This window comes from Cervus elaphus, chromosome 20, assembly GCF_910594005.1.
Source record: "Cervus elaphus chromosome 20, mCerEla1.1, whole genome shotgun sequence".
Taxonomy (NCBI): domain Eukaryota; kingdom Metazoa; phylum Chordata; class Mammalia; order Artiodactyla; family Cervidae; genus Cervus; species Cervus elaphus.
In genome coordinates this window covers 139,805,422-139,829,641 of record NC_057834.1, presented here as the reverse complement: position 1 = coordinate 139,829,641, position 24,220 = coordinate 139,805,422, and the positions used below count along the sequence as shown (strand labels likewise).

The following is a 24,220-nucleotide window of genomic DNA, read 5'->3' as shown; positions in this document are numbered from 1 at the left end:
GACCCCAGAGGTCGTCCCTCTGCTGTTGGCCCCTGCTGTTGCCAGACACTGCCCAGCCCAGGACCTCCAGGCATGACCCAGACAGGCACATTCCTGCTGGCGTTGTGGTGGTGGTGGGCCAGCATGTGGACGGTGAGGGCCTGTGGGTGGGGCCAGTGGTGCAGGGATCCTGATTCCCCCGGGTGTTCCCTGTGGGTGGTGGGGGCGCAGAGATGGCGGCTCCCACGAGAGCCCTCCCAGCACCGCCTGTGCCGCTGGGTGCTGGCTGCAGTCTGCCTCCGGGTCCTCAGGGGCAGTCTGGGCGCACCCTTGTTTTCTCCTGCAGGTTAAGATCTGGCCGTGTGCCAGGCGTTGGGGGGGGTGGGATTTTTTTCTTAAGAATACAAGATTAGAACATCTTGAGGGATGAAAAATCTGTGCCAAGGCCTGCCTTCCAGGAGCTCACCCCACAGGGAGTTGTGGGGCCCAGGGTCTGAGCTGAGACTCCCGGGGAGGCTGTGCAGGGGCTGGGGTGCCCTCAGGTCCAGAGTAGCCTGGCCAGTGCACATGCTGAACTTGAGGGTGCTGAGCCTGCTGGCCTTGGGGGCCCTTCCCTGTGGCTGAGTGAGGGGTCGTTTTCAGCCGCTAGTGCTGTCTCTTCTTGGCGTGAAAGTGCTCCTCGTGTTTTCTCCATCTAATACTCGTAATCTGTGTTGGCCGGTCCAGTTGCCACTTTAACTTCCGAAGAGGAGAGTGACCCTCCAACCTACAAGGATGCCTTCCCCCCACTCCCCGAGAAAGCAGCCTGCCTGGAAAATGCCCAGGAGCCGGCTGGCGCCTGGAGTAACAAGATCCGGCCCATTAAGGCTTCAGTCATCACTCAGGTAAACGCTCCGTCCCACTTCACCTGCTGCTCCAAGTAGGAAGCCGTAGCAACTGATGGGAGGCGGTTTGGTTGGTTTTGGTTTTGGCCAAGAGGCTTGCAGATTCCTCATTCCCTGACCAGGGGTTGAACCTGGGCCTTTGGCAGTGAAAAGAAAGAAGCCTGACCACTGGACCACCAGGGAAATCCTGAGAGGGTTCTTGAACATCAAATATGAGATTGCTTTGGGTGTGAAAAGGGGCCTCTGGATTAAGGCAGTCTCCCCCCGCAACCCTGTGCCCAGCCCGGGACACAGGTCAGAACACGTCCTCCTGCAGACCCTGCCCCATCTTCTTGTCCCACCCCAGGGTGGGCAGGGGGTCTGCGCCCGCTGTTCCCAGTCCTCCCCCACTGCACATGCCCCTCCTCCACTGAGCGCCTCCCTGCGTGGCCAGCCGGGTCCTCCCTTTTGCTCACGCCCCTAGCCGCTCCACCTCCCAGTTTACTTCCTTCGCTGACCTTGTCTCCTGCTGTGTGATGTCCCGTGTCTTCATTTGTACTTGGGGTGGGGGGTTTCCACTTCACTAGGACAGCAGCCTCCTGCCCTTGGGCACTTCCTGCTGGTCTCTTCACTGTCCTCCTAGACCTTGGAGCAGTAAGGAGAGGTGACAGTTCTTTACGCGGCTCCTAGACACTTCTGTCTCCTCTTAACCTTCCCTTTTTGACCTTTTCTGAGCAGGTGTTCCATGTACCGCTGGAGGAGAGGAAATACAAGGACATGAACCAGTTTGGAGAAGGTGAACAAGCAAAAATCTGTCTTGAGATCATGCAGAGAACCGGCGCTCACCTGGAGCTGTCTCTCGCCAAAGACCAGGGCCTGTCCATCATGGTTTCAGGGAAGCTGGACGCTGTCATGAAAGCCCGGAAAGACATTGTGGCCCGACTGCAGACTCAGGTGTGTGCTCCCAGTGGGCCTCCCCGGGAGGGCGTCTGGCCCTGTGGCTCCGGCTCCGTCATGTGCTCTCCCGCGTGGGCAGGGCTGGAGGGTTCAGGTAGGGCGGCAGCATTCAGAGCCTCCTGACTCTGCTAGCGGAAAACCAGTGGCTCGGTCATAGGCCTAGGACACTGCTGCCTTTGCTCTGCAGGTGCAGAAGCTAAGAGCTAAAGGCCCAGACGGTGGGGTGAGGACACGCGTGTGTCGATGAGCCAGGTGAGCCAGTTCCGGCTCTGAGGGCCAGCAAGTACGTGTGCTATTTAAACACACACTCCCCGCCCCGGGCTTGGGAAATCACCAGTGCCGTAGTCCTTAGGCATCTGATACCAGAACTTGGAGTTGATTGGGGAACTATTGTCATAAAGAAGTAAATCGGTGATTGATGAGTTTTTCCCTTAACACTGAAGTGAATGCAGAGAATGTTTATTAGAATGTATGATGGAGCTTTAGGTGGGCTCAGTTAGAAATGAGGGTTCTTTCTGCCTGTTGCTGAGTCTCTTGAGCCTTGGGGGAGCTGGTCTCAGTGCAGGGGTTCAGAGATGGGAGTCTGATGCATGGGGGGCTTAGTGGGGGCGCTGCACTGTGGAACCCCGGGCTCTCACACTCACAGCTGAAGGGCACGTTCAGGTAATTTGTCAGCTGTCCAGTGTAGGGAGTGGAAAATGTGTCTACGCTGTTGCATGTTGTGGCTGGTGCCGGCGGCTCTGCTGGCTGGTGAGCGTTGAGGTGGGTTTTCATTGAGCATCTGAGGCGTTCCTCCCGCCCCCCACTTTTACTTTACAGCAAATCCCAGACACGTTCTCCTGCGGATAATTTTGTGTGGGCTCCCTCTCTTCTATTTCATTGAACATAGCCACGTGTCATTAACTCACTTCTCAAAGTCGACAGTGGTTTCCTAATGTCCCCACGTCAGCCCAGGCAGCGTGAGGGCTTCCTGCTCATCTTAGACGCTCCTTCTCTGCTGGGTTCTTCCTCCGTGTCCAGATGCGGCCGCCCGCTCGCTCGTTCCTCAGCAGGGCCCCCCCTCACCTCTTTTTTAGTGCCGCTGGTCTGTTTGGGGGACACACGGGGGTTTGGTTGTCCCACTGCCCCACATTTTTCCTGTGCAGTGGGGGCAGATCTGGGGGCCTGGCTGCTCCATGTCTGTCTTATACGGGGAGAAAACGTGTGGGTGGTGCTCCTATACCTGCTGCCATCCTCAGATGGTCTGGCCATTCTCTTGTCTAGTCGTTCTGTCAGCCTTGCTCATTGCTGCCCAGGTTCATGCAGTTCGGAGACCTTGGCTCACAAATCGTCAGGACAGGACTTTGAGGTGAGACAGGCATGATCCATTGTTGGTCCTTTTCCCCTTGGTTTTTTAGACCAAAAATTGGCGCTCTGACATCTTCAGTGGTGGTCTGTGCATCTTTTTAGTGTCATTGTGAACTTCTGGTGTGTTGATTAGTTGTGTTTTCTGCAGAACTTGCCTCATCTCTGATGAGGGAGCTCCTTCAAGTGGGCACCCTGCCGCTTTCTGACATAAGCATTCATCTGAACCACTTCCTTATTTCTAACACAGAGAGATGTGTGACCTGATCTTCACTGTCTGCTTCCACAGACCTGAATATCCCAGAGCCCTGGAGGTTCATAGTGGGAAGTCGCATGAGTTCAAACTCAAGTGTCTTATTTAAGATGAAAGATGTTTATGCTTTGAGATCACTGAAATAATTCTCTATCAAGGTTATGCTATCATCTTGATACATAGGTTATGCTTTTATCTTGATACATAGTTAGGTTCACTTGTTTTTAGTTTATTTACATTTTTTAAGCCTGCGTGCTCAGTTGTGCCTGACTCTCTGACCTCATGGATTGTAGCCCACCAGACTCCTCTGTCCATGGGATTCTCCAGGCAAGAATACTGGAGTGGGTTGCCGTTTCCTACTCCAGGGGATCGCCCAACCCAAGGATTGAAGTCAGGTCTCCTGCGTCTTCTGCATTGGCGGGCGGATGTTTTACTTAACCATTGAGCCACCTGGGAAGCTTTCAGTTTTCTAAAAAGTGCTTAAAGTGCTTAAACCTGTGATTGCCGAGTCAGCGCCATATAAGCCCTCCTGGCCCTGTTCTCCCTGCGGGGGGGCCATGCTTGGTCTTTGCGGGTGTGTTCTTCCGCTGAGGCAGGAGGCTGCCTCTCGGTGCAGCGGGTCCTGGGTGGTGCGCACAGCGGCGGGCAGTGGCTCCCGTCCCCTAGACCGTTGCCCGGACTCAGCTGTGCTGAGATGTGTGTGCACATGTGGGGCTGTGTCCCAGTCAAGCACTGCGTGCACATGCGGTTTGCTGTTTTGCCCAGTGTGTCTTGGGGGAGCTTTGCTAGCAGTGAGAGGGGTTCAGAGGGTGCCTGCATCTGGGGTTTTGCTGAAGCAGCAGACACACCTCCCCTCAGCGCTGTGCGTGTGTCCGCCCGTTGGCTTTCTCACAGCCTCGCCAGGCTGTCAAGTGCTCAGGCTTTGGACTCTGAAAGGAGGCTGCTAATACTCTTAATTTACATTTTCTCTGTGCACGGTCTGTTCTCTTCCCTCTGCTGTCACGTTCAAGTTGTCCATCTGGCTTGACGTGCTCTTGAAAGCCCTTTATCAGTAATGTACGTTACCTGTAGTGTGTCCACGTTTGCCATCTGTGTTTTGATCTTGGTATGTTTTGCTGTGTGAGGTTCATTCTTATGTAGTCAAATTCATTAATTCTTTTTTTTTTTTTTAGCTGTTGCTAGGAAGGTTTCCTTTTACTTTTGGGTTGTAAGGAAGTTTATTCTTATTTTGTTAGATGATTATAAAGACGTTGTTGTATTTCAGTTCCTGATCTGTTTGGAATTTGTGTGAATTAAAAGTTTTTCCACAGTGGCAGTTTTCATCAAGCCCTTAATTTTTGTGCTGACTTGGGTCTGTTCCTGGGTTTTGAGCTAGCCTGTCCCTCCACGTGCTCATGTTGCTTGTTTTAGTGGTAATGGTTTTAGACTGCAGCGTCGAGTCCAGTCACTGCTCTCGTTCAGGATGTCCTTTCTGTTCCCTTCTGTTCTGCCCTGCAAGTGTGCTCATCTGCTCTCTGCCCCGAGCGGTGTTAGACTCCCCAGGGCTGTGCTCTGGCCTGGGAGGCACGTGTCCCGCCGCCTCTGTTCTGTGTCCAGCCACTGAGACGAGTGGTCTTCCTGTCGCGTCTCCTAACCGCGTGTTGTCAGTCTGAGTGAGAGCTAACTTTTCTTCCTGCTGCAGTCAGTGAGAGTTGGGTGAAGCCGTGGTCTCTCCCACCGTCCCTGTGTGCAGTCTTGCACCTCTTCCTGTCTGGCCTGCATCTGCGCCGCTCTGTCGTGTCTCCTCTCGAGGGAAGCACTCTGGGCAGAGGGCGGGCATGCAGGGCCTTGACCTGCGTGTCTCCTCCAAGTGCAGCTTCAGGGTCGAGCATGTGTCTGTGCTTTGTGTTAAAAATAGGTATCCTTTGGTTTCTGTTTCCTTGCAAATTTTTGTCACGAGAGGATGTAAATTTTACAGGGTTGATTGTTTGGTTTTTCTCTTCTTAGATCTAGAAACATGATGGATTATATAAGTGGATTTTCTAATATTGAGCCATTTTTAGAATAAACCTCATTTGTTCACCACTTTGTGTGCCATTTGGGAAGTGAGGATCTTGTTATTGCCTGTGATAGAATCTGACGTTTCTTTTGTAACTGTTGAACACTCTTCTCTGAGATTGAGCCCCTGGAGGAGGAGGAAGGCTGGCTGGTCTGGGGTTTCCTGCTGCTCTAGTGTCGGGAACCCTGCACCATTCTTTTCCTTTTTTCTTTTTCAAAGTCCTCTTGACTGATGACTGCTTTCTGTGTAGATTGAGAAACACTGGAGACCTCTCTCCCCTCCCAGAGTTTCCCTGTGACCTCAGAAAGCTGCTGAACTTCTGGCAGTTTGAGGATTTCGATTATTTTCGTTTTCTTTCCCCACATGAGTTGTCTGTTTTAACCGGTTGTGAGAGAGAGGGAGGAAGAGTTTATAACTACATGCAGGGCTCATGTCTGATAGGAGGAGCGTCCTGCTGCAGAAACAGAAGCTAACCTGGTTAGTCAGCGTGTGCCTGCTCTCCGGCCGCGGCCCGCCAGGCGTGCGGCGCCACTGAGCCGGGAACTGGCTCAGAGCTGGGCCGGGTGGAGAACCGATAGCTGAAGCTGGGAGGCCTGTTTCGCACTCCTTGGGGCCCGCTGCCCAGAGGGGATGCTTCAGCTGAGCCTGTTCTCAAGCAGGGCCCAGGGCTGGTGAGGCGGGCATCGGTGGGACGGGCATCCTGACAAGGGAGAGTGCTGTAGAAAAGCGGCTTTTCTGGAACCTCCAAGTGTTTTTGTTTTCTTTGGTCCTTTTCCTGCCGTAGGCTTCAGCAACCGTTGCCATTCCCAAAGAGCACCATCGCTTTGTTATTGGCAAAAATGGAGAGAAATTACAAGACTTGGAGCTAAAAACTGCAACCAAGATCCAGATCCCACGCCCGGATGACGCCAGCAATCAGATCAGGATCACGGGCACCAAGGAGGGCATCGAGAAGGCACGCCACGAGGTGCTGCTGATCTCCGCGGAGCAGGTGAGGCCGGCCCATGTTTGCGGGGAGTGTCAGTGTGGGTGTGAGCCCACCACCCCTAGCCGGGCCCCCACGCCTGCCCTTCCCGCCTAGGTGTGTGCTGTGGGTGTATCACGGTGTGGGTGTGATCCCCCCGACCCCTAGCCGGGTGCGCACCCCTGCCCTTCCCACCTGTGTGTGTGTGTGTGAGAGAGACAGACCCACCCCATCCACTCCCAGGCGGGCCCTCACATCTGCCTCTCCCACCCAGGACAAACGTGCTGTGGAGCGGCTCGAGGTGGAGAAGGCCTTCCACCCCTTCATTGCGGGGCCTTACAACCGGCTGGTGAGCGAGATCATGCAGGAGACGGGGACACGCATCAACATCCCGCCGCCCAGCGTCAGCCGCACCGAGATCGTCTTCACCGGCGAGAAGGAGCAGCTGGCCCAGGCCGTGGCTCGCGTCAAGAAGATTTATGAGGAGAAGGTAGCGGCGGGGGAGGGAGAACCGCCCGCCCTGGCCATGGCCAGGCCTTTTAGTGATGCCAGCTCAGCTTCAGTTGCCCCGGTTCCCAGGGGCGATCCCCTCCTATGCTCCCCTGCACTGCGTGCGGAGGGCACCCTGCCCACGGCTGACCAGGCCTCTGAGGGAGCTGGGAGCTTCAGACAGTGGGCTTTGGGGTCTGAAACTGGTTCCTTTATTTGGGGAGAGGACGTGGCCTGTTTGTTTCTTCCTAGTTGTGATGGTTAGTCAGATTGACTTAAATTCTGCAGTCGTTCTTCTGAGGAGAGGACCCAGTTGATGATGAGCAGAGTTTCCGGGGATTGGCTGGTCATCATTTTCACTTTGGGGGCTCAGTCGCTGCAGTCGGGTCCCTGTGTCTTGCTCCCTGCCCCTCATTTTAACACCCTTGTGCACGGTGCTTCTACTTAGAAAAAGAAGACCACGACCATCGCAGTGGAGGTGAAGAAGTCCCAGCACAAGTATGTCATCGGTCCCAAGGGCAACTCCCTGCAGGAGATCCTGGAGAGAACCGGGGTCTCTGTGGAGATCCCGCCCTCGGACAGCGCCTCCGAGACGGTGATACTGCGAGGCGAGCCCGAGAAGCTGGGGCAGGCGCTGACTGAAGTCTACGCCAAGGTGACCTCCCCAGCGGTTACAGGACCGGGGTGGGGGTGCAGGGAGCACTCACCCTGGCAAGCCCCGCGGCCTGGTGGGCGCGGGACCAGACCCTGCAGACCCATGGGTTTGTTTCCTGGTTCCCTAGGCCAACAGTTTCACCGTCTCCTCCGTCTCTGCTCCCTCCTGGCTCCACCGTTTCATCATCGGCAAGAAAGGGCAGAACCTGGCCAAAATCACTCAGCAGATGCCAAAGGTGAGGGGCTGCTTTCTGCGTTGCCTGGTGGTTGGGGTCGTCCCCTCTCCAGCACTGGTTTTGTCCTGGGGGTACCTCTGAAGACCACTGGCGGGTTTTAGAGATGAGCTGTTGTGTGATTGTCAGCTGGTCCTCGGTTACTAGGGAGAGCAGAACACTTTTTTTTTCAAACATCCATGTTCCTTTGGGAGAGTGTCTCAAGAAGCATCTCAATTAGCTGTGAACGGTGTTGTGACTTGTGAGTAGTTACGCCTGAGAAGCCTGTGGTGCGGAGCAAGTGCTTGGGCCATGGAGGTGGCGGAGGAGGGCCCCTCCGTCCGGCAGTCCCCAGTGCTCGGGGAGGCCCCTCGGTGCTCCAGTCCTCAGTGCTCCGGGGCTGCAGGAGATCCAGCGACCCTGTCAGGGACCCTGTGCATGGTGACTTGTTCCTGTTCTGCTTAGAGTGCTGGTCCCCGCGGGGCGGCGTGAGCAGTGTGGTGTTGGGTGCTTCTGCAGTGGTTCTGGTGACACGCAGGGGGCCACGCTGTTGGCACACGGTGTTTCCTACCAAAGCCGCGGTCATCCGCACTCCCCCCTCACCTGTCCTGGAGCCTGTGGGTGGGCTGCAGCCCCCGAGAGCAGCCTGGGCTCCGGAGGGGCTTCTGCGCCGTGCTGTCCTCACAGCTAGGCCCGTGTTGGTGCGGCAGGTCCACATCGAGTTCACGGAGGGCGAGGACAAGATCACGCTGGAAGGCCCCACGGAGGACGTCAGCGTGGCCCAGGAGCAGATCGAGGCCATGGTCAAGGACCTGGTGAGGGGTCCCCAGCCACGCCCCAAGCGCTGGCCGCGCAGGCACAGGGGCCTCGGGGCTGGGGGAGTCCCGGAGTTCAGGACGGCCTGGGAAGAGGGCCCGCCCAGGAGGAGGGTCTCTCGGGGGCCTGCAACTGAGGGAGCAGGGTGGTGGCAGCCACTGGCCTCCAGACTTCGATCCTGGTGGCCTGCCTGTCTGTGGGGAGATCTGGGCGCGTGTCGTGGACTCCGGTCTCCACGGCCTGCTCTGTGCTCCCCTCGCAGATTAACCGGATGGATTATGTAGAGATCAACATCGACCACAAGTTCCACAGACACCTCATTGGGAAGAGTGGAGCCAACAGTGAGTGAGGGGGCTCTCCAGGGCGCCAGGGGGTCCCCTGCAGAGCCTTGAACAGGGCCCCCCATGAGGCTGGCGCTGAAGGTGCCGAGGGCCGTGTCCTCGTATTGAGCCAGACCTGCAGGGCTGGGATCTGCCCGCCAGAGCTTGCGCAGGCGCCGCTGACCACACGCCTGCAGGGCGAGCGGCCGGCTCGGAGCCGCCGAGAGAGCGCTCGGCCTGCGTCCACGGGTGTCGGCGTGGTTTAGAATCCATTCCTCCCCTCAGTGTGACCGCACGGCCCCACAGTGCTCTCCAGCCCTGAGCAGCCTGCCGCTGGCCGTGACCCCGGGCAACCCGTGAGCCTGCCCTCCTGAGCTCCACACTGCAGTCCTGCTTGCTCAGAGTCCACGGGGGCAAGTCACTGCCGCAGCTTCCTCAGCATCAGGCCCGTGTGCTGGGCTCCGTACAGGAGCCACGCTGCTGCCTGCTGCTCGGCCCACACGCTCACCTTCCACAGGAGGTGTGGGACAGTTTCTGACCCTGACGCCTGGTCTGTTCCCGGAAGGACAGGCCGCTTCGGTGTCTGGCCTGCTTCCTCCTGGCTCCCTTGCTCACCTGGGTTTTCTCTCCTGTGAACTCTGCTGCCTGCCTGCGGTGCCCTTGGCACTTGTCCTGCGAGGACCAGCCCAGGGCAGCCGTGCCCCCCAGAGGCTGCCCCACGCGGGCCGCTCCCGCTGCGTCTGCGTGTGCACAGCCCCCTGGCGCCCCGCTGAGGGTCTGGGTCCCCTTTACTGTCCACTGTGCGAGCGCTGACCCCGTTTCTGGTAGGCCCGCCTGGGACTCTTTGAGAGGTGGGGATAGGAGAGCTTTGAACAACACACTGGTTTTGCAAAGACAGTGAGGGGTGGAGTCTGTCCACACAGCATGGCCTCCATGGGGATCAGTGGGGGTGCTCTTCAGGTAATGTGGAATCTTCTGGGTTTTCATGGCTTGTTTTTTTATTGTACCTTTTTGACAGTATATTTTTTTTAAACTGGAGTATGAGTTGCCAAAGTGCTCTCTGTCAACATTAGAAACGCCCCAGCCATGCCCAACCCAGCTGTGTCTCAGGGGCTGGGGGGCCCTCACCCTGGGCATGAAGAGTTCCCAGGGAGGCACCGGTGTGTGGTCCCTCTGTGTGGGGTCATCCCCAGCTCCTCGTGGGGCGCGGGAAGGCCTCGTTGCCCTTGAACCCTGTGGGACGGTTGCTGGGTTGGGACCGGGAGGCCCTGCGTCCAGCGTGCCGTCTGTGTTCTCAGTAAATAGGATCAAGGACCAGTGCAAGGTGTCCGTGCGCATCCCTCCCGACAGCGAGAAGAGCAGCCTGATCCGCATCGAGGGCGACCCGCAGGGCGTGCGGCAGGCCAAGCGGGAGCTGCTGGAGCTCGCCTCCCGCATGGTAAGCCTGGCTGGCCTGCACTGCGCCCCTGCAGCGGGTCCGCGGCCTTCCCCGACACAGCGTCTGACGGCAGGGGTGTGCTGGCGCCCCAGTGGTTCCCGCGTGGTGGTTCCAACGTGTAGCTGCGGTTGAGGCTCAGGGCCTGTGTTGTTTGCACAGGGGTGGGGTGGCACATCTCTCCCGTTCTCCAGACCAAGCTGCAGCCTCCACGCGGGAGCAGACGGATGTCTCCCTGCTCTGCGTGTCTGATCCGGAACCCTGGCGTTGTGGGTGGGGGCTGCTTGGCTGTTCGCATGTCCCCGCGCCCCAGCTCTGCTTGCTTCTCTGTGCAGTTTCCCCTGACGGGGGAGCCGGCCCCTGGAGGAGGCCGTGGGCCGTGGGGCTTGCGGCCTCTCCTGTGGTCGTCAATGCAGGGCAGCGTCTGAGCCACTCACTGCGGGAGGCCCAGCTGCTGACTGCAGGCAGATGTGCTGATGAGCTCTGCGGGCGCGCTGCTGGGTGGAGGGCCCCGCTCAGCTTCGCGCCGTGCTCTGCTCCCAGAGGGGTGTGCGGTGTGGCCGCTGGTGGAGGCCGCGGGTGCCCTGTAGGGGCGCTCTGCCAGGGCGATGCCCGGGGCTGCACCTGACCCCCCCACCGCCGTGTGGTCTGTCGTGTTTTTAGGAAAATGAGCGTACCAAGGATCTAATCATTGAGCAGAGATTTCATCGCACAATCATCGGGCAGAAGGGTGAACGGATTCGTGAAATTCGCGACAAATTCCCAGAGGTAAAGCGTCCCCAGCGGCGCCCTTTACTGCCGTATAATCAGCAGTTGGAAAAGGGGTTCAGTATCTTGATGTCCAGTCCTTGTTGATTATCAAACTTCATCTCCCAATTATTTGTTCTAGGTTATCATTAACTTTCCAGACCCAGCACAAAAAAGCGATATTGTCCAACTCAGAGGGCCCAAGAACGAGGTGGAAAAATGTACAAAATACATGCAGAAGATGGTGGCAGACTTGGTATGGGGGCACGTTCTGTCTTTTGTAGGAACAGTGTCTGGGGTGGTGTGGGTCTGGGGGTGCCCAAACCCGCTTCAGGGAGCACACTTAGGCACTGAAGCGACCCGCCCTCGGCGTTCAGACCGCAGAAAGGGTCGTGAGTTCTCTGTCCGGTGGGGTCAGAGTGGGGGGCCACCTTGCCCTGCAGGTTACTTTGTTTCCTGGGGGGTCCTCAGATACCTCGGGAGAGAAATTCTCCCACCCAGGAAGCAGAGGGGTCCGCTCAGTTACACAAGACATCATTTACTGATTGGTCATTTTTCTCAAAACTTGGAACGTGAAGAAGTGGTCTGGAAAGTGGCTAGGGGGCGGGGGCGGGCGGCCAGGGCCCTGGGGCTTCCCAGGGGCTTTCTGGGGCTCGGCGTGACCCCCTCAGGAGGCACTGCCTAGTGGCAGGAAGTCCCGCGACCCTCCTCATGTGCCACGCTCACACCCAGGCTGGAGTCGCAGCCTCTGGGTCTGTCCAAGCTGTGAGCCACGAGGGTGGGGGCCTGTGCAAGGGCCCGCGGCAGCCAGCCGGGCACACTGGTTGGTTAGTCGGTTGTGGGCTCAGTTACCTCCCGGCTCCTGGCAGACCTCAGGGTCGAACAGGGAGGGGGTGGGCCCTGGCCTGTCCGCGTCACAGGAGCCCATCCTCTAGTCTCGCCTTCGGACCGGGAGGGTCGCTTCACTCGACTCACTGTGCCTCCCTCATTTTAAGGTGGAAAACAGCTATTCGATTTCTGTTCCGATCTTCAAACAGTTCCACAAGAACATCATCGGGAAAGGAGGTGCAAACATTAAAAAGGTGACCGCCCACGCCTCGCCCCTGCCCGCCCTGCCCCGAGCCCTGCCCTGAGCCCTGCCCCATGCTGGCCTAGGTTTTAATGCGGGGGCAGGGGGGTGGCATCAGCTTCTCACAGTCCTCTCGCCTTGCAGATTCGGGAAGAAAGCAACACCAAAATCGACCTTCCGGCAGAGAACAGCAACTCGGAGACCATCGTCATCACTGGCAAGCGGGCCAACTGCGAGGCTGCCCGCAGCCGCATCCTGTCCATCCAGAAGGACCTGGTGAGGGGTGTAGGTGGGCAGGGCCCGGCAGCCTGCCACCTGTCCCCTGGCACTGGGAAGCTCGCACTTTCTTTCTCTTTGGGGGGTTTTTTGAGAGTAAAAGGCAAGAAACTGCAGATTTAAAGAGTGCAACCTAAGTTTTAACGTATGTCTGCTCCTCAGGGGTCACCTCCACAGTGTCCGTGTGGGTCCAGTGCACGTGCTGGCCTTCTCCAAACACCCTTGCCCCCCTGCCCCCCTTGTTTTGGCGACAGCCCGCAGCGTGTTGGGATCTGTTCTGTCTGTTGTCTCTGCCATCTGCTTTGTTTTCTCCAGCCCTCTTCTGGACTGGGTGTTCGGTGGCTCCGTTCCCCACTTTGGGCCTGTGACTGGTGTTTGGTGGCTCCGTTTACCCCCTTTGTGGCCTGTGGGTTTTCTTGTTTGATGTCGGTGGTTGCTCCAGGGGTTGGGGCATCTTCAGGTGACTCAGTGCTGCTTGGAATGCAGGGTGAGGACCTGCTGTGCGGTCCACACGTCGTAAGCCCAGCATGCTTCCTTAACCTTTGTTCCTAACTGCCCAGTTATCTTTTAGAAGGTTCAAATAATAACAAAAAGTCAGTACATACGTACTTAGCACATAAACGTACCTTCTGCTCCAGCCGTTTATCCCTTCCTCCTCCAGCCCACGCAAACCCTGATCCTTCACTGGCCCCACGGTCGGCCTTTCCAGAATGTCATGTAGTTGGAATAACATGTGCCGTTTTCAGATTGACTTTCTTCACTTGGCAATAAGATAGACTGTGCAGTAAAAGCAGCGCGTGTTCTTGTAAGGAGCGTCTCCCATGGTGGCTGCACCACCTGCGTGCCCAGCAGCCTCCACACCTCAAGTCGGCGGGCTTCGCTCCGTCCTTTGCCTGCGTGTCTCTCGGGGGTCCCAGGAAGCAGAGGGGTCTGCTCCTGGGAGGGGTTCGGCTCATAAGAGAGCTGCCATCCTCGCTCCTCTGGCTTGTTTGATGATCATACCAGTCTTTTACCAAGTTCTGATGTGTCTTAGTGTCATTTCATTTATGTTTCTTTGCTTAGAGTTCCTCAAACTTGGATATGTGAGTTTAGAGTTGTCCTGAAATCTGGAAAGATTTGGGGACTTCCCTGGTGGGGCTAAGACTGCACTTCAAGTACGGAGGGAGCAGGGTCAGTCCCTGGTTGGGGCACTATTGATAAGATCCCACGTGCCATGCAGAATGGCCAAAAAAGAAAATCCAACCTAAGAAACAAAAAATTAGTAATATTTAAGTCACTTTCCATATGTTGTCCTCACCTCTGTAAGTTCAGTTTCAATCCTTTGTTTTCATGCTTGACACGATCAGCCTTGCCTTTGGCTTCTTGGCCATGTGCAATCTAGTGAAAATACCTGCTTTAGTGTCCTAGACCACTGGCTCTAACATCTAACATCTCATTTCGGGTTGTTTTCCATTATTCATTCCCATGATGGCTTGTTTTTTATTTCTTTGCATGCCCAGGTTTTTTGTTTGTTTTTATTGGATGCCAGACATTATGAAGTTTACTTTGGTGTATAATAGGTATTTTCTGCATTCCTATAATGGATCTTCAAGCTTTGTTTAGTTATTTCACAACACTTTGCTCCCTTTGGGCTTGCTGTTCAGACTTGTCAGGTGGGGTCACAGTGCCAAGTCGAGAGCCAGTGGCTTCCCCAGCGCAGCCGGGCTCCCTGCACCTACTGCTGGGAGCCTGCAGGGCCCCAGCTGCCTGCCCCCTGGATGGCAGCACTGTGTTCTTGGTATGGGACTTGGCAAGGAGCAGGTCCGGGCGTGGCCTGCTGGCTCCGCCTCCGGCATCCTGCCACCATGCCCTGCGGAGGAGGATGTAGTCCCGCCTTGACTCGGGGCAGGGTCCTGGCTTACAGGGCACTCGGGCAGGCTGGCCCTCGGGCTCTGCGGTGGGCCTGCCCTTCTGGCCACACAGGCCTGCTCCCTCGTGTTGTGTGTGATTTCAGGCCAACATCGCCGAGGTGGAGGTGTCCATCCCTGCACGACTGCACAACTCGCTCATCGGCACCAAGGGCCGCCTCATCCGCTCCATCATGGAGGAGTGCGGCGGGGTGCACATCCACTTCCCCGTGGAGGGTTCAGGCAGTGACACCGTGGTCATCAGGGGCCCGTCCTCGGACGTGGAGAAGGCTCGGAAGCAGCTGCTGCACCTGGCGGAGGAGAAGGTGAGTGCCGCTTGGGACGGTCTGTCCTCATGTCCCGCTGGAGGCCCTGCACAGCCTGTCTCTGCGTCAGGTTAGAGCACGTCTGTGCACACACGCGTGTCTCCTGAAGGGCCTCTCCAGGCCAGATGCCTGCGTGTTCAGTGGAGAAAATTTGCTGTTGGGTTTGTTATTTGGGGCTTTTTCCCTCATAAGTATGATTTGTATACAGAAAGTCTCCGTGTGTAGTTCTGAGTTAACAGGCCTACATTCATGGGACACCACTCAGATAAAGTCCTTTGACAGGCATCACTTCCCGTGGGTCTCCACTGCCTCACTCGCCTCTGCCCTTTGTCACAGCCCCCTTGCGGCTGTTGCTGGCCTCTGCTCTGTTTCAGCAGCATGGCGGGGCACGGCTGACTTGACGGGACAGCTCAGGGTCCTCCAGCGTTGTGCTTATTACAGCTGCTCTGGCTGCTCCTGGGCCTTTGCCTTCCCATGTGCGTTTGGAACCAGCCCGTCAGTCTCTCGGGGGAAAGTCTGTCTTGGATTCCGACTGGAGCTGTATTGCGTCTGAACAGCAGATCCCGGAGGACTGCCACCCCGACAGTTTGGAGTCCTCCAGGGTTTACACTGCTTGAGTTTTCACTGGTGCTTTGTCATTCTTAGCGTGAAAATCTTGCTCATCATGTTTGGTTCATGTCTTTTTTGATTTTCAGTGGTGTTATAAATGACACTTTTTTACCCATTTCCATTTATTGCCACATACAGGAGTAGACTAGATTTTTGCGTGTGGGCCATGTTTCTGGTCTACAGCCCACTTACTAGTGCCAGTACCTTTGCTTGTGGATTCTGACGAGTTTTCTGTGTGAAGCACACCATCTGCGAATGGGCAGTTGCAGTTCTTTCTTGCTGGTACATGCGCCTGCGTGTCTCCTTTCATGGTGTTGCTTGGGCTTCCTGTGTGCTGTTTGGCAGCATGGCCAGCAGACAGCCTGGCTGGCTGGGGGCTCGAGGAGGCCCTCTGTCTCCCGCCGCGGTGTGAGGTGGGCCGGGTCCCCCGCCACAGTGTGAGACGGGCTGGGTCTTTGGCAGCTCTTCCAGCTGAGGAAGTTCCCTTCTGTGCTGGGTTTGCAGAGAGTTTTTTTGAGGAGTGGGCCTGCGGTCTGTTGAGAGGCTTGCCTGGTCTCTCTAGTGTAAATACAAAGCTGATTTGGGGCCTGGCCGCCCGTGAGGTTTCTGGAGGGGCCCACCTGGTGATGACGTGTCATCTTTTATCACACTGCAGGGATGAGCTCCCTGACTCGTAAATTTTTTTTAAATGCTACTGTTTGAGTGTCTGATAAGTTGAAGATTCTCAGTGGTGTTTTGTGAAACCAGCACTTAACAGATAACAATTCAGTTATTTGCTATTCAGCTTGGGGACAGGCTTCACGACAAGAAAAAGGAGAGACTGCCCAGGGTGGGCTTGTCTGCCTGGGGGTGTGTCCCCTTGAGTGCTGCAGACCCCCTCCAGAGGATCTCTCGGCGAGGTCACTGGGCCGCGACCTCTGCTGCGCTCTGGTTTCATGGTCAGATAAGGCCTCGGTTGGCTTGGCTGTCTCTGAGCTGGGTGCATGGGTCACCTGCAGCCCTGGGAGTGAGTGCTGAACAAGGCACTGTTGGCCGGGGTCGGGAGGAGTGGGGGTGCCCAGGCCTGGACAGGGTCTGGGCGGGTGCCGCCGTCCCCGCAGCGTCCGTCCCCTTGCAGAGGGAGGTGGGAACAGCTTACAGAGGCGCAGGCTGCTGTCGGAGCAGGACTGGAGTTCTCGTTTGTGGAGGGAAGGGAATGCACGTGCTGCCTGGTCTGGGTCCGTGCTGAGATCCGAGCAGCCCCGTTTGGACAGTCGTGGGTGGCAGTGTGAGGAGAACTCCCCCACCCTGCTGTCCCCGGGGCCGCACAGGTGGCTCCAGGCCAACGAAGCTGGTTGGTTTCTGCAGCAAACCAAGAGCTTCACCGTGGACATCCGCGCCAAGCCCGAGTATCACAAGTTCCTCATCGGCAAAGGGGGTGGGAAGATCCGCAAGGTGCGGGACAGCACTGGGGCACGCATCGTCTTCCCAGCGGCTGAGGACCGCGAGCAGGACCTGATCACCATCATCGGGAAGGAGGATGCTGTCAGGGAGGCCCAGCGGGAGCTGGAGGCGCTCATCCAGAACCTGGTGAGCCAGGTGGGCGGGGCTGGGCCGGCCTGGTCCCGGCAGGCAGGCGGGCAGGGGCTCACGCAGCAACCTTCCTGACGCCCCAGGACAACGTGGTTGAAGACTGCATGCTGGTGGACCCCAAGCACCACCGCCACTTCGTCATCCGGAGAGGCCAGGTGCTGCGGGAGATCGCTGAGGAGTACGGCGGGGTGATGGTCAGCTTCCCACGCTCTGGCACGCAGAGCGACAAGGTCACCCTCAAGGGCGCCAAGGACTGCGTGGAGGCAGCCAAGAAGCGCATCCAGGAGATCATCGAGGACCTGGTGGGCGCCCAGGCTCGGCGGACTCCGGGCCCTGACCCGGAAGCTGCTCTCTGGGGGGGCTGGGCGGGTCCTCGGCGGGGGCCTCCCTCCTCCAGGGGGGCAGGCAGACAAGAGCCCAGCCTCTGAGGGCCCTTGGCGGGGGGCGGGGGGCCTCCCCTGTGGCCCTGCCCCCCACCACTCTTCCCACCAGAGGCCTTGGAGGAGGGAAACAGATGTGGTGCGGACGTGAACTTGGTCCTGAGCAACTGACCTTGGCCTTTACTTCTCCTTTTTGCTCTGTCTCCTCCCAGGAAGCCCAGGTGACCATAGAATGCACCATACCCCAGAAATTCCATCGATCAGTCATGGGCCCTAAAGGTTCCAAGATCCAGCAGATCACCCGGGACTATAACGTTCAGATTAAATTCCCAGACAGAGAGGAGAACCCAGGTGGGTCCTGGCTGGGGGAGGTGGCGGCTGTTGGCTGTCCAGGGGCTTCGAGAGGCTCAGGGTCCCTGGTCTGTCGGAGCGGGCTGTGTCGTGGTCGCAGGGAGACGACGGGCCCTTCAGATGTCCTCAGGGTTCCCGGCTGCTGGTGACCTGGCCCGGGACAGCTGAGCATTGGTAGCCTCCCATGTGGGGAGGAAGTGAATCTCCTCTTTTCCTAAGAAGAGCTTGGGCTACAAGTTAAATCATTTGTTGCATTTATGTTTCACACTCTAATGTTTACTCTCTAATTTTGAAACAGTTTCACATTAAAGAAGAATTGCACAGGCTGATGTAAAGATACATCTGCCTTCACCCTCTGGCTTACACAGGGCACACTTGTTCTTTCTGAGTCATTTGAGTGTCCGCTTCAGGCCCACCCCTTACCCACACGGCTTCCCCGCAAGGACCAGGACACTCGACGGTCGTCAGGGTGACTGTGGCTTGTGCGACCCGTCAGCTCAGAGCCGTGTAGTCCTGGGGTCCTCCTGCGGGTTTGGCTGCCAGGCCCGCCCCAGCCCCACCCGGATCACTGCTGCCTTTGGGGGTTGCGTCTGTGTTCTGCTCTCCTGGACGCTGTCTTGCTCCATGAGTGTTTGGTTTGTTTTGGTCACGTCTGGTTCCCACGTGACCTGACTGGACCACGCCAGCCAGTTCCGGCCCCGCGTGCTTGCACTTTGCTCGCTGTCTTCCTGACATGAGAACAGTTACCTCGTCCCCATTCAGTTGTCTTCTCAAGCCACATCCGCCCCGGCGGTGGTCTCTTCTCTTCTCCGGCACAGCGGGCCCTGCCCCGCCTTCCCCTGCAGCCCCCGAGGCAGGTGCTGAGCCCTGGGCGCGCGCAGCCTGAGCCGCCCCTCTGTCTCCCTAGGCCACAGCGTGGAGCCCCCTGTCCACGAGAACGGTGAGGATGCTGCGGAGGGGAGAGAGGGCAAGGAGGCCGAGCCCGGCTCCCCCAGGAGGTGCGACATCATCGTCATTTCCGGCAGGAAGGAGAAGTGCGAAGCGGCCAAGGAAGCCCTGGAGGTGCGCAGGCCCCACCCAGCCCCGCCCCTGGCCCTCAGCAAGGAGCAGGTGCAGATCTGAGACCTGAGCACCTGTTAGGGGCGGAGCTGCCGGCCTGGGGCCGTGGACAAGCACCCCCGCCCCCAGTGTGCAGGGTCCCGAGGATCAGCGCTCAGTGAGCCCCCCCTCAGCGGGCAGGATGGGGGCCTGTTGTGATGTGGGGACAAGCGGGAGACAAGTGGGTCGCCTGGGGCGACAGGCTGTAGAGGTGGCACGGGTCGGGTCGTCAGCGCTGCCCCAGGAGGGGGCCGTGGTCCCAGGCGGCATCCCGTCGCTCTGACCTTCTCTAGGGTCTCTGTGCGGCCGGGATCAGGGTGCGCCTCTGTGTGGCCCCAGCCCCCACAGAGGGGGGCTCCCAGACTCTGAGGCCCTGGGCTTCCATGCCTCTGCTTCTCCTAGGAATGGCTGCACCCCACACCCTTTCCCGCGTCCCCTCACATAGAAAGTGGCGCTCTGCCTAGCTGGGGCAGCATGGAAGATTCTAGAGAGCATCTCATTCCCATACAACTCTTCTCCTGTGCCCCAGAAAGGCCTGCTGCTGAGCCCACGGGCTCCCCACCCCACCCTCAGGCCTGACCCCAGCCCTGTCCTGCAGGCGCTGGTTCCCGTCACCATTGAAGTGGAGGTGCCCTATGACCTTCACCGCTACATCATCGGCCAGAAGGGAAGTGGGATACGCAAGATGATGGACGAGTTTGAGGTACAGCCACTTTGCAGGTCGTCTCCCCGGACGCCGGGTGCTGGGAAGGGGGTGCCATGTTCCTGCACACTCCGCGAGCTGAGCTCTTCCCCCCCACCCTCCTCATCCCGAGGCTGAGCCGTGTCCCCACGAATGCCCTCTGCAGCAGGCCTGCCCTGTCTCCACGCAGGTGAACATTCACGTCCCGGCACCGGAGCTGCAGTCTGACATCATCGCCATCACGGGCCTGGCTGCAAACTTGGACCGGGCCAAGGCGGGGTTACTGGAGCGGGTGAAGGAGCTGCAGGCTGAGCAGGAGGACCGGGTGAGGGCCAGGTGTCCGGGGCCGAGCCCCTCACACCCAGGCTGCCCCTCAGCAAGGAAGTCGGGCAGCAGAGACGGGGCTGGGTGACCCTGCGTCACCAGCCCAGGGTCCCACGGGCCGGGAGCGCCCGTCGCAGGTGGTGTCGGGCGCCTGGCCGCCTCTTACCAAAACGGCAAGAGCTGGACTTTGTGTCGTTAGCTGTGTCTTAAGTAAACAGGAAGACCTTTGCCAGCCTTACTGGGAGGGTTCAGCTGGGGAGGCCTGGGGGCCAGTTCCAGGAGAGACCCCCGGCGTGTGCCCCTGGACCCAGGCAGGCCCCGCCAGCACCCTGGATGCTGTCTCCTTGGTGTCGGGGACGCGAGAAGCCAGCGTGATGCAGGGCGGGGACAGTGTGGGGCCGTTGGGAGCCCGCGCACCTCAGCTCGGCCACGGCCGCGGTGCCGGCCTTGGGGTACCCCCTGCCCAGGCCTCTGGTTGTGGGCGTTCCCTCGCACTTCTGTTCCCTTTTATGCGTCTGAGGTTTCTGTTTGGTTTGGGGATTTGGCGCCTGCTCGCATCCCACCACCCTAAGGCCAGCTCTCTGCACAGTCGCTCGTCTGCATCTCAGGCTTAGGAGGTGGAGCCGGGCAGGCGCTGTGCTCGCGGGAGCGGCATCCTCGGCCCCTTGTTTCGGTTGCTGGGGGGAGGGCGGCAGAGCTCAGCTGCAAAGCTGAGCCTCGTTCTTGGTGCAGAGGTGACGTGATGCCCGTGGGCAGAGGATGGAGGGGCGCGGCGGCGATGGTGAGGGCTGGGGAGGAAGTGCTCCCGCCTCACTGCGCCTTGCCTCATTGGCAGGCTTTACGGAGCTTTAAGCTGAGTGTCACTGTGGACCCCAAATACCACCCCAAGATCATCGGGAGGAAGGGGGCGGTGATCACCCAGATCCGCCTGGAGCACGACGTGAACATCCAGTTCCCTGATAAGGACGACGGGAGCCAGGTAGGGGCGGGAGGGCCTGCCCTGCTGTGGCCTAGAGTCCCCTCTCCTGGGAGGGCCCCTCTCCTGGGAGCCAGGTAGGGGCCGGAGGGCCTGCCCTGCTGGCCTAGAGTCTCCTCTCCTGGGAGGGCCCCTCTCCTGGGAGCCAGGTAGGGGCCGGAGGGCCTGCCCTGCTGGCCTAGAGTCTCCTCTCCTGGGAGGGCCCCTCTCCTGGGAGCCAGGTAGGGGCCGGAGGGCCTGCCCTGCTGGCCTAGAGTCTCCTCTCCTGGGGCCGCTCTCGGTCCCTGCTCCTCTGTCTAGCGCCCGGATGTTCACTGTCGTCCTCGGGTCCTTGGCATCGTGACGTGCCCTTCTCCGGGGCTGTATTTCTTCCTGTTCTGAGGGGCATGGCCTCGAGTTGGAATTTCTACTTTCCTTCTCTGTGCCTTGAGTTCCCTATTTCCTCTGCTGGTATTTACGGGTCTGGCGTCTCACATTTGCTGAGGGTGGGGGTGCCAGCAGTGGCGTCTGCACCTTCTCTGCAGGCCTCAGTCTCCAGTGGAGGGCCTTCCCTGCGCCCTGGCCATCCGGCATCAGCTCGTCTGTGCCTGTACCCTCAGCCCGTGGTGGCGACTGTCCTTCTCGGGGAGTCTGGGGGAAGGAGAGGGTGCTGCCACCCTGCCGGGCAGCCAGTCTCCCCTTCAGGCACAGCGTCCACGCTTGGCCCTCAGCCCACCAGCGAGCATCTGCTGCTCGTGGAGTGTGCCCCCAGGCCGGGGCTCGCAGGCAGGTGTCCCTGGGGTGCCCTCTTCTGACCAGATCCTCTCTCAGCCACAGGACCAAATCACCATCACAGGCTATGAGAAGAACACGGAGGCTGCCCGGGACGCCATCCTGAAGATCGTGGGTGAGCTTGAACAGATGGTTTCTGAGGATGTTCCGCTAGACCACCGCGTTCACGCCCGCATCATCGGTGCCCGTGGCAAAGCCATCCGCAAAATCATGGATGAGTTCAAGGTGAGTCCCCAAGCTGAGCCTGGAGCATGGCTCGCCCTCAGAGCAGGCGGGGAGATGGGCTGCACACCCCCAAACCATTGGAGACCCCAGGCTCAGGTGGTGAGGCGCTGTGGGTCACAGCGGGGACAGCTGACCCTGCGGGGCAGTGAGTGGCAGGCGGCTCTGCGCCCGCGGGGCGAGGGGGCCTCTGCTGAAGGGGCCGTTGGCGCACGCACGGCGGGGCCCTCACCCACCCTGGCTCTGTGTGCTCTGCGTCCAGGTGGACATCCGCTTCCCGCAGAGCGGGGCGCCCGACCCCAACTGCGTGACCGTGACGGGGCTCCCGGAGAACGTGGAGGAGGCCATCGACCACATCCTCAACCTGGAGGAGGAATACGTGAGTCCTGCGGGGGCAGCTGGCCCCGATGGGCTGGGGTGACGGGCCCCTGCCGCAGACTGACGCCGCCTGTGCCCACAGCTGGCCGACGTGGTAGACAGTGAGGCGCTGCAGCTGTACCTGAAGCCACCTGCCCACGAGGAGTCCAAGGCGCCATCCAAGGGCTTCGTCGTGCGCGATGCCCCCTGGACTGCCAGCAGCAGCGAGAAGGTGAGGCCTTGCCCCCAGCGACCCGCGCTCGTGCCGTCCGGGGCCGCTGCGGGGCGCTGTCCCTCAAGCCGTGTGCTCCCCCACAGGCTCCCGATATGAGCAGCTCCGAGGAGTTCCCCAGCTTCGGGGCTCAGGTGGCCCCCAAGACGCTTCCGTGGGGCCCCAAGCGATAATGACCAAGGAGCAGCACCTGCCCCGCGAGGGTCCACCTCACTCTGACCCAGCAGCTGGACCCCGCGTACGTGTCGATCCCACCCGCCCTGAGGTCTCACGGCGAAGCCGGCGGCCCCGGCCCGGCCTGGCCCTGCACTCGGCACCTCGTGAACACTAAGGAGGCCGTGGTTCGGAGTCACCCCGCACAGCGGCCAAGCTCCCATCCCGCCGGGAGAGCCCGCAGCTGCGGCCGCGCCTGCTTCCTGTCATGACCTCAGGAAATAAATTTCCTTGACTTTATAAAAGCCAAACGTTTGCCCTCGTCCTTTCCCACCTCCCTCTCCCCTGCCTGCTGCAGACCTCCTCCTTGAGGACCACCTGCCTCTTCCAGCTGCTGGAAACCCCACCGACCCAGACCTTGAGGTCAAGGGGAAGGCCCTGCGCACACACGGCGTGTCCTGGGCCCAATTGAGAGCCCGGGGCTGCCCAAGGACCCGAAGGCAGACGGGGGGGCGGCTCTCACACGGCCCGGCCTTCGCGTCAGGGTCTGCACCCCAGACCACCCAGCCCTGCAGGCAGAGGCAAGGCCGCCTGGCAGGGCTCTGAGGAGTGCAGGCAGGGGTGAGGGAGCTGGGCCCCGCACTCCTCCACAGAGGGCCCCGCTCCCTGCCGCAGGCCTGCTTGTGTTTCTGCACCACCTTCAGCTCTCTGGCGCCCACCGGCTGTGCCCCACGCCCCTCCCCACCCCCGGCCCCCCAGTCCACTGGGTTCTGGTGTTCTCTATGGCCTCGGGGCCAGAAGCCGGCACTCTGGGCTCCAGGCCGCACCCTGCCCCACCCCCAGAGTCCAGAGTTGGGGGTGTGCAGGCCAGCCCCCCAGGCGTCCTCGGATGCATGTGTGAGAGGTAAGCTGCTGGCCCCAGGGAGCAGAGGCTGTCCCATCTGGCGGAGGACCTGGTCCTTCTCAGGTGTCTGGTAGGATGGTCCGGGCGTCGGCCCCAGGCCTCCGCAGGGCAGGGTGCTTGGTGAAGGGAAAGGTGGGGCCCTGGGCCGTCTGTCCCCACGGAGGTGACGGGCCACTCTTGAGTTGTCCAGTCCCTGGTCCCCAACCTCCTAGAGAAGCTGACTGTGTCCTTGGGAGAGTCACCGCTGCTTAGCCCACCTTCTACCCCACCTCCACCCCATGAGAGGTTTTTCTCTCAGTTTATTAACTCAGGCTCAGTCATCTTGACTTTAATTCCTGAACAGACCAAGAGTAGTCTCCCCACTGCAAGTCCCCGCTGGCTCATGCGGCCTTGAATGTGCCCGTCCATAGGCATGGCCAATGGGGCGTATGTGAGGCCCCAGACGAGGCAGAGCCAATGGCCGGGGAGGACGGAAGGGTGCCCTCTTGCCTCCCCAGGGTGGCCCGTTCCTGGGAACCCCTCCTCCATCTGCAGGGTCTCAGGGCCTCTCCCTGGTCAGCTCCTTCCCGCTGGCCCCCGGCTCCTGGGGAGTCTGCCCACAGCTCCTCCGTCTTTCCTGCAAGGTCCTCTGCAGCTTCCACCCTCCCCTCCCCAAAGGGGCCTTTTTAAATTCCCACGAGAGACTTCGCACATGTGCGTTCATTGCGAACCCCCGGCCTTCACTGTGTCTGCTCTGGTGGTGGTTGAAGATCGCGTGGTGACTGCCCTGGCCTGTGCCCTGCGGCCTCCGGGGCTGCGTGCACCTGGCGGGACGGGGCGTGTGCCCCATGCCCTCTTCGAATGTCTTCCGTGTCACATGTGTCCGTAGCTACCATCCATCCCTTGGCCTTAACTTTGAAATCTGGAGATTATATGCAAACGTGTGGAGGCTCATGAATGTGGATGACACTGGAATTTTATA

At 59.3% G+C, this 24,220-nt stretch overlaps 1 protein-coding gene across 4 annotated transcripts in view; it reads left to right on the top strand.

Moving 5' to 3' along the window:
* LOC122677219 (high density lipoprotein binding protein) overlaps positions 1-22,666 on the top strand; it is a 56,060-nt gene extending 33,394 nt beyond the window's left edge. For all 4 annotated transcript variants that reach the window (XM_043877146.1, XM_043877144.1, XM_043877145.1 and 1 more), the window contains exons 4-28: positions 706-863; positions 1,581-1,796; positions 6,219-6,425; positions 6,673-6,888; positions 7,336-7,542; positions 7,670-7,777; positions 8,464-8,568; positions 8,832-8,910; positions 10,188-10,327; positions 10,988-11,092; positions 11,214-11,327; positions 12,067-12,153; positions 12,285-12,416; positions 14,410-14,628; positions 16,585-16,806; positions 16,893-17,111; positions 17,402-17,540; positions 18,448-18,602; positions 19,237-19,341; positions 19,511-19,645; positions 20,480-20,623; positions 21,431-21,616; positions 21,876-21,992; positions 22,074-22,202; positions 22,289-22,666. In XM_043877146.1, coding sequence (XP_043733081.1) covers positions 706-863; positions 1,581-1,796; positions 6,219-6,425; positions 6,673-6,888; positions 7,336-7,542; positions 7,670-7,777; positions 8,464-8,568; positions 8,832-8,910; positions 10,188-10,327; positions 10,988-11,092; positions 11,214-11,327; positions 12,067-12,153; positions 12,285-12,416; positions 14,410-14,628; positions 16,585-16,806; positions 16,893-17,111; positions 17,402-17,540; positions 18,448-18,602; positions 19,237-19,341; positions 19,511-19,645; positions 20,480-20,623; positions 21,431-21,616; positions 21,876-21,992; positions 22,074-22,202; positions 22,289-22,375 — 3,731 coding nt within the window. In that variant the 3' untranslated portion in view covers positions 22,376-22,666. The remainder of the gene's footprint in view (positions 1-705; positions 864-1,580; positions 1,797-6,218; positions 6,426-6,672; positions 6,889-7,335; positions 7,543-7,669; positions 7,778-8,463; positions 8,569-8,831; positions 8,911-10,187; positions 10,328-10,987; positions 11,093-11,213; positions 11,328-12,066; positions 12,154-12,284; positions 12,417-14,409; positions 14,629-16,584; positions 16,807-16,892; positions 17,112-17,401; positions 17,541-18,447; positions 18,603-19,236; positions 19,342-19,510; positions 19,646-20,479; positions 20,624-21,430; positions 21,617-21,875; positions 21,993-22,073; positions 22,203-22,288) is intronic.
* The last annotated feature ends 1,554 nt before the right edge of the window (positions 22,667-24,220 follow it).